At 45.9% G+C, this 15,642-nt stretch overlaps 1 protein-coding gene across 1 annotated transcript in view; it reads left to right on the top strand.

The window, feature by feature from the left end:
* The window catches only part of EPHA5 (EPH receptor A5), a 198,413-nt gene that overhangs the window by 158,136 nt on the left and 24,635 nt on the right, over window positions 1-15,642 (top strand). Inside the window, 4 exon segments of the mRNA XM_040555646.1 lie at window positions 3,901-3,966; window positions 10,439-10,506; window positions 12,199-12,324; window positions 13,474-13,659. Of these exon segments, the coding sequence (XP_040411580.1) occupies window positions 3,901-3,966; window positions 10,439-10,506; window positions 12,199-12,324; window positions 13,474-13,659 (446 nt within the window).

Below are 15,642 nucleotides of genomic sequence, written 5' to 3'. Positions count from 1 at the left end.
TAGCTGTATGTTTTCCAGGAGAGAGGAGTGTCAGCAGCATTGTTATGCAGCTTCCATCTCTGAAAAAGAAGCGCTCTGGTCCCTTCCCCTTATCCACAGGGTGATGCCAAAGCTGGTGTGGAGATCTGCCCAGAGTCCCTACATCTTTTGTCCTGCCTCCAGGCTACCTAGGTCGGCTCAGCCACTTTACCTGCTCCAGCACCTTTTCTTCTTTTTTATTCTGAACACTTCTGGGCTTAGTACTTTGATACAAACACAGAGCAAGCCAGTTTGAGTTGCTGCAGTTTAGAGGAGGGTTTAGGGACCCAGGCTAATCTGCTTTCCGATGACTTTGGCTTGGACAGGAGGTGAGATTTGACCAAGTCTGTAATTAAGCTCCAAGAATTTCTGAATTATTCCAGCAGCAGCCAAGGGAATGAGACAAAAGGAGCGCTATGAACAGATAACTGGCTGGTGTAAGCTTTGTCTGAGCAGGGGAAATGTGGGGGAGAGTACAGCAGTTAGTGACAAAAGCTCCTCATCCTCATGCAGATGATGCATTTGATGGCATTGTGCAAGTTTTTTGTCCACTTGGACAAGAGAACTGGGGTGCCTTTCAAGCTGAAAATGGGAGTTTGACTTAAGTGGTAGCAGCTCCAGGCTGCTGCTGAGCACTAGTGTTTTAAAGTGGGGTTTTACGGTGTCTTCTCTTGGCTGTGGAGTGGGTAGAGGATGAAGAAAAGAAAACCAGGCTCTTGTCCCCTGCACTTCTGAATATGTGAACATTTCACCCTGCTTTGGATGCTAGAAATAGGAAACATGACCCCTCCTTGGAGGCATACCATGTTGGGGCACATAACCTGTTTTCCAGATGAGAGGCCGTCTGTGCTTCCTCCTGGCTTAGACATAGTGGAGTGCAATGCAAGGGATGCTTCTACATGCAGTTTCTTTCCTGGGAAGCATTTGCTCTCCTTCACTATAGTGATTGCATATGTATCATCTCCTTGGGCTTCTGCCTTCTCAGTTACAGGAGACATATATTCCTAGCAGTACCTTATAGTAGAAATATATTCCTAGGAGCTGACGGTACGTACTTTGCCCCTCTGACGTTTGAAGTAAGCACGCTGAGTCTGGAGGTGCTTGGTGCAGCACTGGCTTTCTGACCTGGAGATGCAGGGAACAATCCTTGTCATCGCTCCAGGCTGCGCGAAGGATTAGAAAAATCTTCCTAGAAACCCTCAAGTATTGCAGGCTCTAATCACAAGCCTCTAAAGAACAGCCCATTAGAGCAGCTTATTAAAAGCAACGGATGAGGCTTTCATTTATCATGACTCCAAGTCTTCGACTTACAACTCTTAAAAGCCAGAGCTACACACAGCACAGTCTCGCCGAGATGCATCTAGCTGCTAGGAATTTAGTTTAATTCCAAATGCTGTCTGGGTCATCCGCAGCCCCCTGGTAAATTAATTACATTGACTGAAGGTGCAGTTGTCAGGGCCCATCAGATATATATATATTTCATTAACCAAGCATATAGTCCGAGGTTTGAAACAGCGCCAAGGGTGTTAAGTACTCCTAGCACAGGTTTATTAAAGTTGGCTCTCCGGACAGTTGGGTTTGCAGGCCCCGTAGGCATTGCTGGGTCACCTTCGTGAGGACTGGAGGTCTGCTAGCTTTGCTCATCCAAGATAACTGCAAACGGTGCCGTGGTCGAGCCAAGAAGCTGGGCAGCACTGGCAGGCCCAGCTCTCACCACAGAGGTGTGGGATGCCCTGCTGCAGCTCCAGGCCTCCCTGCCTTGTCTCTGACCATCTGCAGCCCTTCCCCTGGAAGCAGAGCTCAGAGCAGAAGTCACACCTCCTTCCAAAGCCGTCCTGGCTTTTGGAGATGCTGCCGCCTCAGAGTCTCATTCTTTCACAGCCAGGGGGATTTAACTGGAAGTGTTCTCCCAGTAATCTCCACCTTACGTGCAACTGTCATCTGTTAACCTTCAGCAGATGCGGGGACTCTTGAGCATCTCTAGGAGCTGAGATACAAGCCCTCACAGGCTCACCTCATGTTTTTGCTAGTTGAATCAGTTTAGTTTGTTTCTAACAGCTTTTGATTTTCCCTCACATTATGCCTTTTGACTATTTTGACTCTAAGTGGTATAGCACAGCGTTAGGTGGCTGGCATGCAGGAGTAAGGCCCTATCAAGCCCTATTTCCCTTGCACTTGAGCATTTTTCCATCCATGTAGAGTGGAATTTCCAGTGCTCTGCGCTCAGTGCTGGGAACAGGTTTTGTTTCAGAGCAGCTCCGTTTCTGGTGAGGTGCTCAAATAGTTTTCTTTGTTTCAGAAACTAGTCAGCTCTTTTCGCTGTAAGGATGTCGTCGGGTTAATTGAACAGTTGTTTCAAAAACCTTGACTTTCATGCTGAGCGGTGTGGGCAGGTCTGGTGACAGCAACTGTTTGAAAATACCTGAGGGGGAAAGGGGCTCCTCGCTAAAATGTGAGCTAATTAGGGAGTAGTTATAGTTATCGCAGTCCCAGTGATCTTCCAGAGACCTGCCAGTTCCCTGCACTCAAATCTTGTCAGGATGAACCCAAAAACAGCAGAACTGACTCAAAATAAATTATGCTTAGGTTCAGTTTGGGTGCTTTTGGGTCTTGAACCTTCAGGGTTAAATTGGATCAATGGAGAGATTTAGTGAGAGCTGAGCTTCCCCCATATTAATATGACTCCACAAGCTGGGGCATTATGAAAATACCAAATATTGTCAATTATAGTTTAAAAAATAATAAAAATTGGCATCACTGCTTATAAAATGCTTGCAAGTTGTTTTGCTGCTGTGAAAGGAGCTTAGAGAGACATTCTTCACCAGTTCTAATTTAAGTAAGCACATAATCCAGTATATAATTCTGTAAATCATTGCATGCCTGAAGTTATTTTGCATCATAATTTAAGGTGGTGCAGTTGCAGAATGTTAATTTTGTCTAAATGGGCTATTTTAATGCGTTTGGGCATTGTAGGGTATACTTTAAACAATCTGAATGGCACAATTTTTATTATTGTGTCTTCCAAGAAGATCACACAGTGATTTTAGGAGAAATAATGAGAGATCTTCAGCTGACTTTAACTGGAGTATCTGTCTACATTGTTGGGACCTGGGCATGTAGGACATATTGAAGATCTTCCTGTTTCTTCTGCCCTATGTTCTTTTTATGGATAGATTACTTAGTTGCTTTGCTAACAGAAAAATACCCACGCAAGTTCTCTGACGAGGCTAAAGGGCAATTACCGAGGTACAGCCAGCCTCAGGTGACAGGTTGATGCCAGGTGAAGACGTACTCTGATTGTATAGAGTAAAAGCTCAGCAGCCTCTGAAGCAAGCTGGGGGTGCACACGGTGCCTTTCAGCTCACCACATTTTGGGTTGAATTAGACTGTCTGCTCTCACGCAGCTCGTAAGGCTCTGCTCCTGCAGATGTGTAATGCACGTGCAAAGCTTCACTGATGCGAGGACTGAGTGAGTACATGTGAAAGGGTCTGCAGAAGCAGGGCTGTGTCATCCAGCTTTCTTTTTTAAAGGTGGCGGTGACAGTACTGCACACATGGCTTGTGGAAAAAGTCACTTTGCCTGCTCCAAGGCAGGTGCTTAAGTTTAAGCACATGGGTGGCCCCGTTAACCCTAACAGTGGCACTTAGGTATGGGAAGCACACAGTTAATTGCTTTGCAGGGCCGGGATGTCTCTAATCTCTCCAAGACATTGTTCCCAACAGTAGCCCATGCCATGAAATTCTTGCAGCCCAGGGTGTTGAGAACCACATAGTAATTAAGACAAAAGGGAAGAAGTGCATATAAAATGTTGCGAATGTATTTGCGCATTGCCAGGGCAGTGGGATTATTCCTTATCCTGGGCCTTTTTGTTTGCTTTTCAGTTGCTGCGATCATGGCTGTGGGTGGGCTTCTTCTCTGCGTGCTGTTGCCTATCCGAGCCTAACATGGTCAGTGTTCCCACCTGCGCTGGCTCCTTTTCGTGTCCTCCCTCCGTGTTTTCCATGCACAGTCTGCCTCTCCCTTCCTTTCTTGTACTGCCCTGCAAACCCAACCTCTGCGACCAGCTTGGCTATCTCAACAACTGCAAATAGCCTGACCCCAAGCAGTGTTCTTCCAGTAAGAGCAGGGTTCCCAGAGGAAAAACCCGATACGTTAAGCCTCGATTGATCCAGACAACACGCTGGAGATGTTACGTGGCATAGCAAAGCTGAACACCACGTGTGCTGGGCGCTTCATCAAATTCTGCTTCCTGTCACCAAACAGGGGGGCGCGGGTGGATTTGTCCCCCTAAAAAGGGTGGAGGGCAGGCGGGTGTGTAAAGGTTGTGGCATTTGATGGCATGTAATGTGCATGTCAGTGGAACGAACCGAATGTCATTGCTGCCAATGACATGGTGCTGTTTGCAAGGATATGCTCCAGCAGCGTTGGGCATATCTTTGCCGGCGTCGGGAGCTGGGTGTCTGTGCTGCATGCTGCCACGTCCTGCCACTGTCTCCTGCCAGGCTGCCTCACCATTTTCTGCTCTTTGTACTCTCCTCTCCTTGCCAGTTAATTGAAGGAAGGGTGATTCTAACTTCTGTTGGTATGACTGGATGCAGGTTGAGTTGCTTCCCTGGAAGGGAATCTGTTTTAGGTCTCTGAGTCAGCTGTAACCCGTGTAGGCAGAGATCTTTCCAAGCTTGCTGGCAGCCTTGTGAAATCTCCCCGATCAAATACCTGCTTGAGACCGTAGGAGCGCTGAGATGTCCCACTCATGTTTTAAACTCTGAAGGGTTTGCAGTGTTGCTGGGTGAGATGCGTGGAGCTCTTCTGCTGCCTTTTTGGGGGGGATGCTGGTCTCTAGCTGCGGAGCACGGCTCTCACCGAGATGGACCATTTATCTGTCCGCTACTGCAGTATTTTTTTTTTTTTAAATTGGTTTTCATGAATTCTGAGTGCTTAAGAGCAGCATTAGCAAGCTGGGTTGCTCAGCTTCAAACGTTTGGGTGCAAAATGCTGTTCTGGTATGTATTTCTGCAAGACACTCATTTGGCATTGATTTGGCACACAAGCAGCCCCTCTGTGGGATTCGGGCTTCAGATTTCCTGAGGTAGGACCACGAGAAGAGGGTGGCAGCAATGGAACATTACCAGAGGTGCCAGCTCAGGGGAGCCGAGTGCACACAGAACAGGAATGAACTGAACAGTTACGAAGAGAGAGGTGCGCAAGGAGAAGTTGGCTGACCTGGAAAACATCCTCCGCAAGTTTCCTCCTCGGCTATGGAGAGAATAACATGATGACAAGCTGCTGTTCTGGGAGGGGAAACGGGAAAAGGGACTTCAAGGCACGGACGCCATCAACTGTGCTATAGGAAGGCATGACAAGCTCTTTAAAGAGATTTATGGAGATCACTTCAGAGGGAGCTTCCTGCAAGAAGGGGAAGTGGTATCTTGTTTAAATTATTTTTAATTGTTCTGGTGGTGATTTAGGCAAGCAGGGAGTCATTCAGTGCACAGGCAGGGAAAGACGAAAGGCTAAAAATACCGCTGCTGGAATTTTTGAAACTTCCTTTGTAAGGCATCCAAGTTAATCGGAGGTCAGCTGCAGGGTTGCACACCGCGGAGGGGCACGGCAGTGCCTGGAAAAACAGCTGTGAAGGTGGTGAGTCTGCAGCCCTTGGGAAGGGAACCGCCCTTGTTCCCCTTGGGCCAGGCATCCAGAGTGTCTTTCACCTGAGCTGAAGGTCTTAGCTTGTCACCTCGGGATTCTATCTTCATTTTATAGCAGTCCCTTGAGTATGCCCTGGGTTTGTGGTACTAAATATATTCAAGGATTGCAAGCAGCAAAGGTGAACACAGGATGTGGACCGACATCACTAGAGGAAGGCTTTTGCCTTTGGCTCTCAGCTTCAGCATCATTTATCCAGGGTAAAACTATTTGCTGTACAAGTTGTCATCTCCACACAGAAGTAGAGAAGACGGGATCTTGGCCAGATGGACAAAGCCTTGTTTGTTTGTTCCTCTGGGCGGAATGCAGTCCTGCCTGCAACACGTATGCAGCCTTATTGCTTTAACATCTTGGAGTAAATAGCCTGAAGTGAGCGCTAAGCCCTTGTAAACAACAACCCTGTGGTCCTTGCAAAACTCCTGTAAAATGACAGCTCGAGGTGGGTCGGTTGTACTCCTCAAAGCTGATTTATAATACGAGATGTGCTTCTGAGTGAAGGTCTGACCCCTGAAAAACAAGTGGGGGTTTGTTTGCATTTCAGAGAAGTGCACAGAGGTCATTTATCTCATACGTAAGAGATAAGATACATACATAGAGATCTTTGCAGGAAAGGGACAGGAGATTGCTGCTTCAGGGCACAACCTGTTTTATGGTACTGGCTGCGCCTAGCAAGGTGAGGTCCCTTTCCTTACTGGGGACTTCTGAATGCTGTCCACATGTTTCAGTAATGTTTTGGCCACGTGCTGAAATGCTTTGACGTTTTGCTGTAAAAAGTTGTATAAACACTCTGCTACATCATTGCCTAGGACTTGGATGTCCACGGTCCAGCCACTTTTAGAGCAGTCCCCTGAGCGTGTCCTGCGTGGGTTGTGAGCCAGAGTGTTGGCCCCAGCTACGGACTTGGAAACTCCTTCCCTTTGGCATTTTGTGGCTTTGGGGGATTCCCCAGGCAGCTGAGGTTCCACAGGACCACCCAGCAAGGGCGCTCTGAAGCACTGGGTCAGATGCAGATATCTCCAGGGAGAGCAAGCATCTTCCTGCCTCGTTTCCTTGCTGCTGGAAGGATTTTTCTTCATGAGTTGGCTTCTGCTGTGCGAGGCAGGTGGGCACCGGTTTCCCAGCTGGATCCTTCATCTTTCCTACCTGTCCACTTTATATTTTATAAGCTATATAGGAATCATTTTACAAGTTCACTTTTATAATCTGCTCCATAAATATTTTATAGCTGCCTGTCAATCTGCAAGTAGTTTTTAAATAAGACATGATGCTTTAAGAATATTTAAAGTCTCACGTTTTTCCTCTGATAGGTTTTTTTTTTTTTTTTTTGAAAAACACAGAGCTGTGCAAGGAAGACATCTGCTTTCTAGATACAGAACTGGGACAAATCCACAACAGGAGTAAGAGTTGAGATTCAGGTGTGCTGCTGAATTACATTAACTCTTTGGCTGAGAGTCTCCAGCTCAGTGGGAGACAAAAAGAGCATCAGGATCTTTATACTTTTGCTATATGCGGTACAGAAATGATAGAGGAAATCTGTTTTGTACAATGACAGTAAATGGGAGAATGAATCTTTCCATCAGGAGACTTCAGATTTGCAGCTTCTCCAGAAAGCATATAAGAGCAAATGCACGTGCAGAAATGGATTATTTTCCCAAACAAGTGGGAGATTTTTCAAAAAGCTGTATTGCAAAACCAGAACATTTAGGTAATTTTATCTGCTGGTTAGATTCACATACTGAATCAGGACTCTTAAGGTTGAAATAGCAGATTTTTCTGGGATTTAGTTAGCGTGAAAAAAATTCTTTAGTTTGTGGTATCTAAAAGAGCTGAAGGCCCAGAATGGAAGTGTGATTTAGGCCCCAGCCAGCAAGTGCATGGCCTGGTTCTCTGGGTCGCTTAAAAAATTAAGTGTGTAAAGGGCACCAAATGACAGTAACGGGCAGGTCGTGCAGAAAGCTTCGTTAGTGACGCCCATTCTGCCTTCAGTGTATTCCCATCAGCTGCAACTTTTGCTTTGGTGGCTCTTGTTGAGGCTTGTTGTAATGATGCTTTGGGGTTCCAGAGCTGGGTTTTTGTATGCTAATGTGATGTGCTGCTGTATGTGTTAGCAGCTTAGAGAGGCACAGCCAAGGCAACTTGGTTGCATGGGCCTTCTGAGTGCATCCCCGTGCAGTAAAACGCTAACGGCTTGACATGAAGGTACGCTTAGAGCACTGCATGCCAGTGGTCATGTGTTCTCCGTCTCCCTTTCCTCCTCTTGATGGTTGAATCATCGGGAGATGCAGTTAGTAAAAAGGGTCATGTTAGAAAAATGCATTTATGGGTGAAGCACTCTAAACCTGAGAAAGAGATAAGGGCATTTGCTTTAAAAGGTGAGCAGGAGAAATTTTAACGTGCTTTTGGTAGGACAACGATGAATTGAAACATCTGTGTGTTTTTAAGAGGGAAATTGACTTTTTGAATATATACCTCGAAACCCCTTTCATGCATGCACCCCAGTGCAGAAAATGACTTCTGCAGGAAACTGATGGAACTTATGGCAACTCACAGAATCAAAAATGGGGGTTGCCAGAAGTGGGAATTGATACTGAGACTCAGACCTTTAGTTTTTATACTTCCAGGGGGAGACGGTATGATGAAGGAGGAGAATCCATTTTCACCCAGGGATCGTAAATACCAAAATACCCTTTGAAATGACCCTTGCTGGGGGGGTCTCTGCATACAGCCACTGCTCAGATTGGAGCTCATTAGGCAGGACCCCTAGGAGAAGAGCAAGGAGACAAGCCCTGCCGTGAGCACCAAAGCGGGGCTAACCAGGCTGTGTCTCCAGGCTGTTCCTCACCAGTTTTGCATCCGGAATGCGATGGTCGCTGCTTGGTTGTGGTTCTGTCACTGCCGCTGAAGTTGTGCCCTGCATGGACGGCCTGGCTGTTCTATCGAGCACGATCCATGCGTTGGCCCTGTCATCTTTCTGCCTGTGCTCCTGGATTGCTTGTCAGCCTTCCCCGGTCTTTTCTGCACCTCGTATCGACCCGTTCCCCATGCTTGCACAATCCCTGCAGTCTGGTTTTTCTCCTCTCACCTTGGCACACATCTCCCTCCTGTTAGAGGTAAGCTGGCACTAACCCCAGGACCTCGGCCCCATGGGGTCTGGTCCTGCCAGGGCTGGCTCAGTGGCAGTGCCCACGTCCTGTTGTTGACCTTTTGGTTTTAATCACGGTCATTTCGCAAAGCCAGTGCCAAAATCCTATAGCCGAAAGGCTGCTTGGCCCCTTGCAACCAGGCAGACAGCAGTTCGCAGTAATAGGACTTCCCGCTGAGGACATGTTTCATGCAGATGCCTATTACTGTGTCCTCCTAATTGTAGTTTTGTTTCTGCTAATCGTACGCTCTTCCTTGCTGCGAGTTGTGCTGGAGCACGTGCCTCCCCCCGTCCCAAAATCCTGCGTAATGGAAGAGAAAACTCCCAAGTTTCTCAGCTTTAAATGGTAACCTGGGGCTTCATGTCAGAGGTGTGACACCCGGCAATGCAGCTGCACACCGACTGCCTTGCAGGCATTGCTGGCAGGTTTTTCACTCTTCCAAACAACGTTCCTATGTCGCATGTCCACGTGGTCTGATTTAAGGATGACTCAGTTCCTCTATCTGGTTATCATATTGGGTCCTTGGAAAGACTGGCAGATATATGTGCATCCTACATACCTCCCCATATTTCAAAATATGTGTGTGTGTGTGTGTATGTAGCGGTTATCCTTGCCTGTGCGGTTACCCTGTAGCTTCCTAAGCGGTTCTTGGAGTGAAGCAGGTCTCAGAAATGCCACCAAAGCAGCCACTTGGTGCTAATGTGATGCCATTTCCTAAAGACCCAGTGAGAAGGCTGGGGGCTTAGTCAGGGAAGAGCAGCCACAGGCTAACAGGAGGATTCCCTGGCAGAGCTGTGACTCCCACGTGGCTGTGTTTGCAGCTCCATCGTGGGATTCAGCAGTGTCTGTGCACTGCCTGACACTAACGTGGGAGTAAGATAGGTCAGGCAGTGACTGTGTGCTTTCTTCCATCCTTATTGCTGCTGGTCAGAGGGGATTGCATGAAGGGTAGCTCCTGCGGATAAGGCAGGAGGCATGCAGGAAACCTAATCAGAGCCAGGAGTATCTAGGAGACCCTTGAAGGCAGTGAGCCAAGAGGCTTTTTTTTTTTTGCACCACCATTTTGCATGTGTATAAGATGCTAGTGTTGGCACAAGGCTGTTTCACAAATACCTAAATTTGAAGTTCTTTGCAAATGCCCAGTGGGTAAAGGGACCATGTAACACAAACAAGATGGTACCTGCAAAAGCTGGGGTCTTGGCTCTGAGGTCCAGGAGCTCCCACTTCTGCAACTCTAACGTTTCATCCCATTCCCCTCCCATTGTCCTTCCTGTTCTTGCTTTTTCTTCTTAATAATAGCTAAATTAAATGTATGGTAGAGCGGAGTTTTCAGAAGCATCAGTGGGATTTAGAAGCACAAGTCCAATTGAAAATCAGTGGGCCTTGGGCCCTGAATCCCGTTAGGGAAATTGCAAGCAGTTTGATGAGCTAAAACTGGGACAGCAGTGATACGGCCACTTGAGAGGTCGGATTCATCGCTGTTCTGGGTTTTTGTGCCTTGTGTGACTGAGGTAATGAGGGGGGCTCTGTTATACCAGAGACAAAAGTGTTCTTCTTTTGTTTTTTCCAGGCGATGTGGTTATAGCAAGGCTAAACAAGATCCAGAAGAAGAAAAGATGCATTTTCATAATGGCCACAGTGAGTAAAGATTGAACGTGTATATGTGTGAGTTTGATTCTCTCTGGTAATGAGAAATACAAGTGAGAGGTGCTTTTTTTTTTTTCAGAAACCATTTTCCTGGTAATTCACAAAAGAATTCACTTAATTCTATTGTTCAGAAAGTCCCTATCTGGCCCTGCTCCAAGCCCCACAGAGACCTGAGTGCAGGTGTAAGTGTTTGAACAGTCCTTACACCTGCCCAGTTATTCATGCCTGCACATTTTTTTTTCAGGATGGAGCAAAGTGGATCCCTGTTTGCAGTGGATCTGCCTAGCGAACAATTTTGTTTTGTTTCACTGTGCTGGGGTATACACTGTGACTCAAGGTGCTCTTAATTTTGCCTGGCTGGCATGTAACAGCTTACATACTGTGGTCTGGATGTGTTTGTCCAGAATACCTGTTTTTTAAACCTTTGGTCCATCCCAGCCAGCCATGAGGACCAAGCCCATAGCTACTCCTTGCCCTTGGATGCCTATGCAGAGGTGTGAGGAATTAATACGTACTTCTTGCTCCCAGTATGCTTTCAGAAATGCCGTGTTAATACCTGTAAGCTGATCTGAATCTATAGACCTTTATGGTGATGCTAAATCGTACGTATCATGGTTACTACCAGTCTTACTGTACATCTGAAGCCAGCCTTGAAAAGCCTTCCTTCATAAAGTGTTGTGGATCTCTGGATGTGTAATAGCAAAGTGCCTTTTGGGGTGGAAAAGGCAAATGCATCTTGAGCAAAAGTCAAATTTCCATTAGTGCTATGTAATGAAGGCAGCAGGAAGCAAATCAATTAAGATCCACAGTGTAATGTAGCTGTCTTATTAGACTGATGAGCAGTCCTTCATGTGAGTAGCCTTAATGATTGTCAAAACAAAACTTATAATACAGATAATGAAATTCTTTTTTCCTCGAGTCTGGAGAAAATGCCTGGTATTGATTATATTTGTACTGTTACAACCCACAGGCTTTGTACTGCAATATTTTGTTCATTTAAATCTCAGTAGCTCCATCTGAATAACGTGCCTGATTGATTAGCTAATATGAGACTGGTAGGGCAGAATTTATTGCAGCTCTCCATTAACCACAACTTGCTTTGCAAGTTGTTCCTCAGCATTTTGCATTTCGGTACTCCTCTTCCCGGCGTACCCTTTCTGCAGGAGGGCTGCTTATTCGGGCTGTGTCTGGCTGACAAGGCTCGTCCCAGCGCTGTCAGATACCTCAAAGCCTTTATAAACCTTTGCGGTGGGGAAGAATTACAGATGAGGCACCGCAGCATGCAAAGACAGATCTGCCTGCCCAAGGTCACCCAGGCACTCTCTAACGATTCCCAGCCCTGAAACGAGGTCTCCTGACGCCACCCGTTTGCACCAGGCCCAGGGCCAGCCTGTTATGCAGCACTGAGAGGATTTTTTAGCTGCTTGTCCTTCCAGCTGAGCACTGCCATGTGTTCTTTTAAATACGATGAGACGTGTGTCACACACAAACTAAATGTTATTTTCTGAAAATACTTGCTTGCACCGTGTTCCAGAGCACAGAGCATTCAAAAAGCATTATCTATTCATTTTTTTTCAGGAGAAATAGATTTCCCTGCTGCCGTATCTTCCGGCAAGGAACAGGAATAGGCATTATCCTTGTCTGTCACAGCCCTGCTGTTAATGCTGTAATTTGTGTTTGCAGTTAAACTGCCTGGAGTAAGAACCTACATTGACCCCCACACCTACGAGGACCCTAATCAAGCCGTCCACGAGTTTGCCAAGGAAATAGAAGCTTCGTGCATAACCATCGAGAGAGTTATTGGAGCTGGTATGGAAATGTGTTTCGTGACCCTTAGCAGCATGGAGGGATGACTTTTCTAATGCTAGAAATCAGAGAAGGGCTGTGAAATATGTGTGCTGTTAGGCACTCGGCGTGTTATGTGGAGCATACCCTTGTTCCAGCAGAAGCCAGGGACAAAGCTGTCATTGCCTGCAGTTCTGAAATTCAGTGATTGAACTAAAAATGGCAGAACACTGTCAAGTTTGGCCCACGATGAGTTATTTCTATGGATGCTAAGGAAAATGAGTCATTAATTTTCAGTTTCTTTTGCACCATTTTAACTTTTTTTCTCCTCCTCTATTAAGGTCAGTATTGAAGCAAAAATTAAGAATGAGAACTCATCTGAGATTTTTTTTAAAAAAAAAGTAAGAAAAAATACAAACCAAAGCCCAAAGCACTTAACTTCCTTGGTTATAAGAATCAGTTTCCATTTTCTTTCAAGTGAAGCTGTTTATTTGGTCTCACGTCTAATGTTAGGAATATTTGGCATCCTCTGACACTGTGTTTTTGGAGATAATTTACTGTTCACCAGGAAAATATCCATTTAGGCTACTTTAAAAAAAAAAAGTAGTTGTAAATTGGAAAGGGTGTATAGTCTATAAAAATATATGTTGCTGTGAGAGGCTAACAGCATTCCATCTATTTAACTTACCAAAGGAGGGTTAAGAAGCAACTGGTTTGTGTTTTACAGCTATCTGCACAGAGCAGTGTTATAGGATATGACAGGAGTCTTTCATCTAGTAAAGAAAAACATCATGAAATGAGAAAAAGCCCAAAGGAATATAGAGCATAGCTATTTAAATATAGGAAAATTAAATACTGGAATAGCTCGCCTATGGATTTGGGGGTAAAATCCATCAGCAGGAGTGTTTCATTCAGTTCTGGTTATCTTTCTAAAAGACCAGGATTTGCAGCTTCCTAGTTTTTTTCTGTTTATGAATTATTTGGCTTGTGGTTTGCTGGCTATTTGAGATGATGATCACTGTGATGTTCTGCTTTCCATATTCATGATTGTGGGACAGGCCTGTGTATTTTTGATTAGCTTTATATAAATATGGGCTGTATCCTGTAGACGGGCATGTTCCAAGCATTCCTTGGCATGCTCTGATCCCTTTTCTGCTTGTTTTTTTCCTGAAGGTGAATTTGGAGAAGTCTGCAGCGGGCGGCTGAAATTGCAGGGAAAACGCGAATTTCCAGTGGCTATCAAAACCCTGAAGGTGGGCTACACAGAGAAGCAAAGACGAGATTTCCTGGGAGAAGCAAGTATTATGGGGCAGTTCGATCACCCCAATATCATCCACCTGGAAGGCGTCGTCACAAAAAGTAGGTACAGATTGCTGAGGGCTGCTGTCTCTGAACTCTGACTTATGGGAGATTTGGGAGAGGAAACATTGTGTAGCTCAAGTTTTGAGTGTGTGTTTTATCGATTCTCAACCCCCAGAAAACTCCCCTTGCTTGAACTTCCACACTTTGTGAAGGTCCAGGAACAGATAGCCAAACTTAAGGGAGTTTGTACCCAAAGGACTTCAGTGTTCTTTCAGCTAAAAAGGATAGATAATAGCTGAAATGATGAAAATGTGAAGTCGCCAGGCGTAATATGTATGGTCTAAGAGAAAGTCCCTTTTCAAAGGTCTGAGATTATGCCATGCCTGGCCATGTCCAGAGAGGGGAGTAGGTGGTGGAGACAGGAATAAGCTTAGGGCGTCTGAGTACCAATGGAGTGTGCTGCGTGACTTCAGCCTTCCAAAAGTTCAGCAACATCTTTTTCTTGAAATGAGGCCACTCAGGACCATTCTGAATACAGTGACACGAGCCATCCCCTCAGCGCTTGCAGCAGCTTCACTTCTTATTTCTGCCTTTATTTCTATACTTTTGAAACTGTGTGAGGCACAATGTGAGCAGAGAAGTGCCAAGAAATGGGAACCAATTTCCCTGGCAGAAAAGAGAAAAAGGAAAGAAGACCCCTGGTGGTTTCTGGCTGTAATATTTCAAGAACACCTCTGAAGCAAAGTGCTGGCCAAGGGGCCCACAGGGAGGGTAGTGATGGGACCCAGTGATTGCTCACAGGGCATGTGAGCAAGGACAGAAGTTAGCTGAAGCTATGTTTCCCAGAAGCAGGGAAGAAGAAAGGGAGCATAGCTGAAGGGAACAAGACTGTGTAAAACCATTTTTAAGACGAGCTCCGCTTGGAATCTGCTAGTGATGCCTATAGCAAGAGTTGTCCCTGATGCCAGCATATAGATATGAGAGGGGCAAGGGCCTGGGGAAAATGTGAAATGACTGGGAAAACATCTCAGCACAAGAGTTAGTGGGGTCTGGCAGGTCAGTTAGCAAAATGGACTTCAAAACTTCCCAGGCCAGTTCTTCTCCAAATTAGTGTATGCATTAAACGTAAGGATGGAGGACAGGGCAGCACGTCTGAATGTGCTCAGCCCACACCTCTTTGGCTGTCAGCGTGGTGCTGCTGAGGTTGGAGGGCTGCGGGAAACCTACAGAGGTGTTGTTGCTCTTCCATTTGAAAGCCTTAGAGGATTTGGAGGGGCACAAGTGTGCGTGGATGTCCCCCCCCCCAAACAGACCCACAGGTTCCCTATAGCATTTTTCAGTGTACTTGATGTGAGCCTGATCTTTCCAAGATAGAAATAAGCCCAGCTAAGTTATTTGCACCAAGGATTTTTTGTTGGTAACCCCTTCTTCATTTTAAAATATATTTAAGTGTTTGAGCTAGCCTGAGAAAGGCTAGCCTCACAAGTGTGAATGTCTGTCTCCCCTCTTGCCTTCATGACTGTTAATGTTGGAGCTTAGAAGCTGCAATTTAAGCGCCAGCATTTGGGACTGTGTGGCTGCTATTAGTACCAATTGTCGTTCATCAGAGGCACTTCTCCAGAATCAGCTCTTTTTCAGAGCTGCAATAAAGCAGATACAAAGACACTAGCTGTTTGTCCTGTTTGTATCCTTATAAAATACTCAGAATTGAGGCTGGTTGGCAGTCGACAGCCTTTTCTTGTATTTTTCTTTGAAATTACATTTCCTAATAACCAAGACAGGTCTCTACAAAAAATTAATTGCATAAAGGCAGGGGAGAAAAAGCCAAGGTATGGATTTGGATGTGACAGCATGTGGTTTTTTGTAGAACCCCACAGCCCGTGCAGCAGCTCTGCCCTGGGACTATGTCCCTGCCATGTGTCCTGATCTAAGGGACATGTCCCCTTGCATGCCCCACCAAGAGCAGTACATTGATCGTCTGACCCAGCACGCAGAGCTGAGTGCATTAAACAAAAGAAATAAATAACCAGAGAGGTCAGT

The sequence above is a fragment of the Cygnus olor genome, chromosome 4, assembly GCF_009769625.2.
Source record: "Cygnus olor isolate bCygOlo1 chromosome 4, bCygOlo1.pri.v2, whole genome shotgun sequence".
Taxonomy (NCBI): domain Eukaryota; kingdom Metazoa; phylum Chordata; class Aves; order Anseriformes; family Anatidae; genus Cygnus; species Cygnus olor.
The sequence above is the reverse complement of the archived record's forward strand: the minus strand, read 5'-3'. Positions and strand labels throughout refer to the sequence as shown.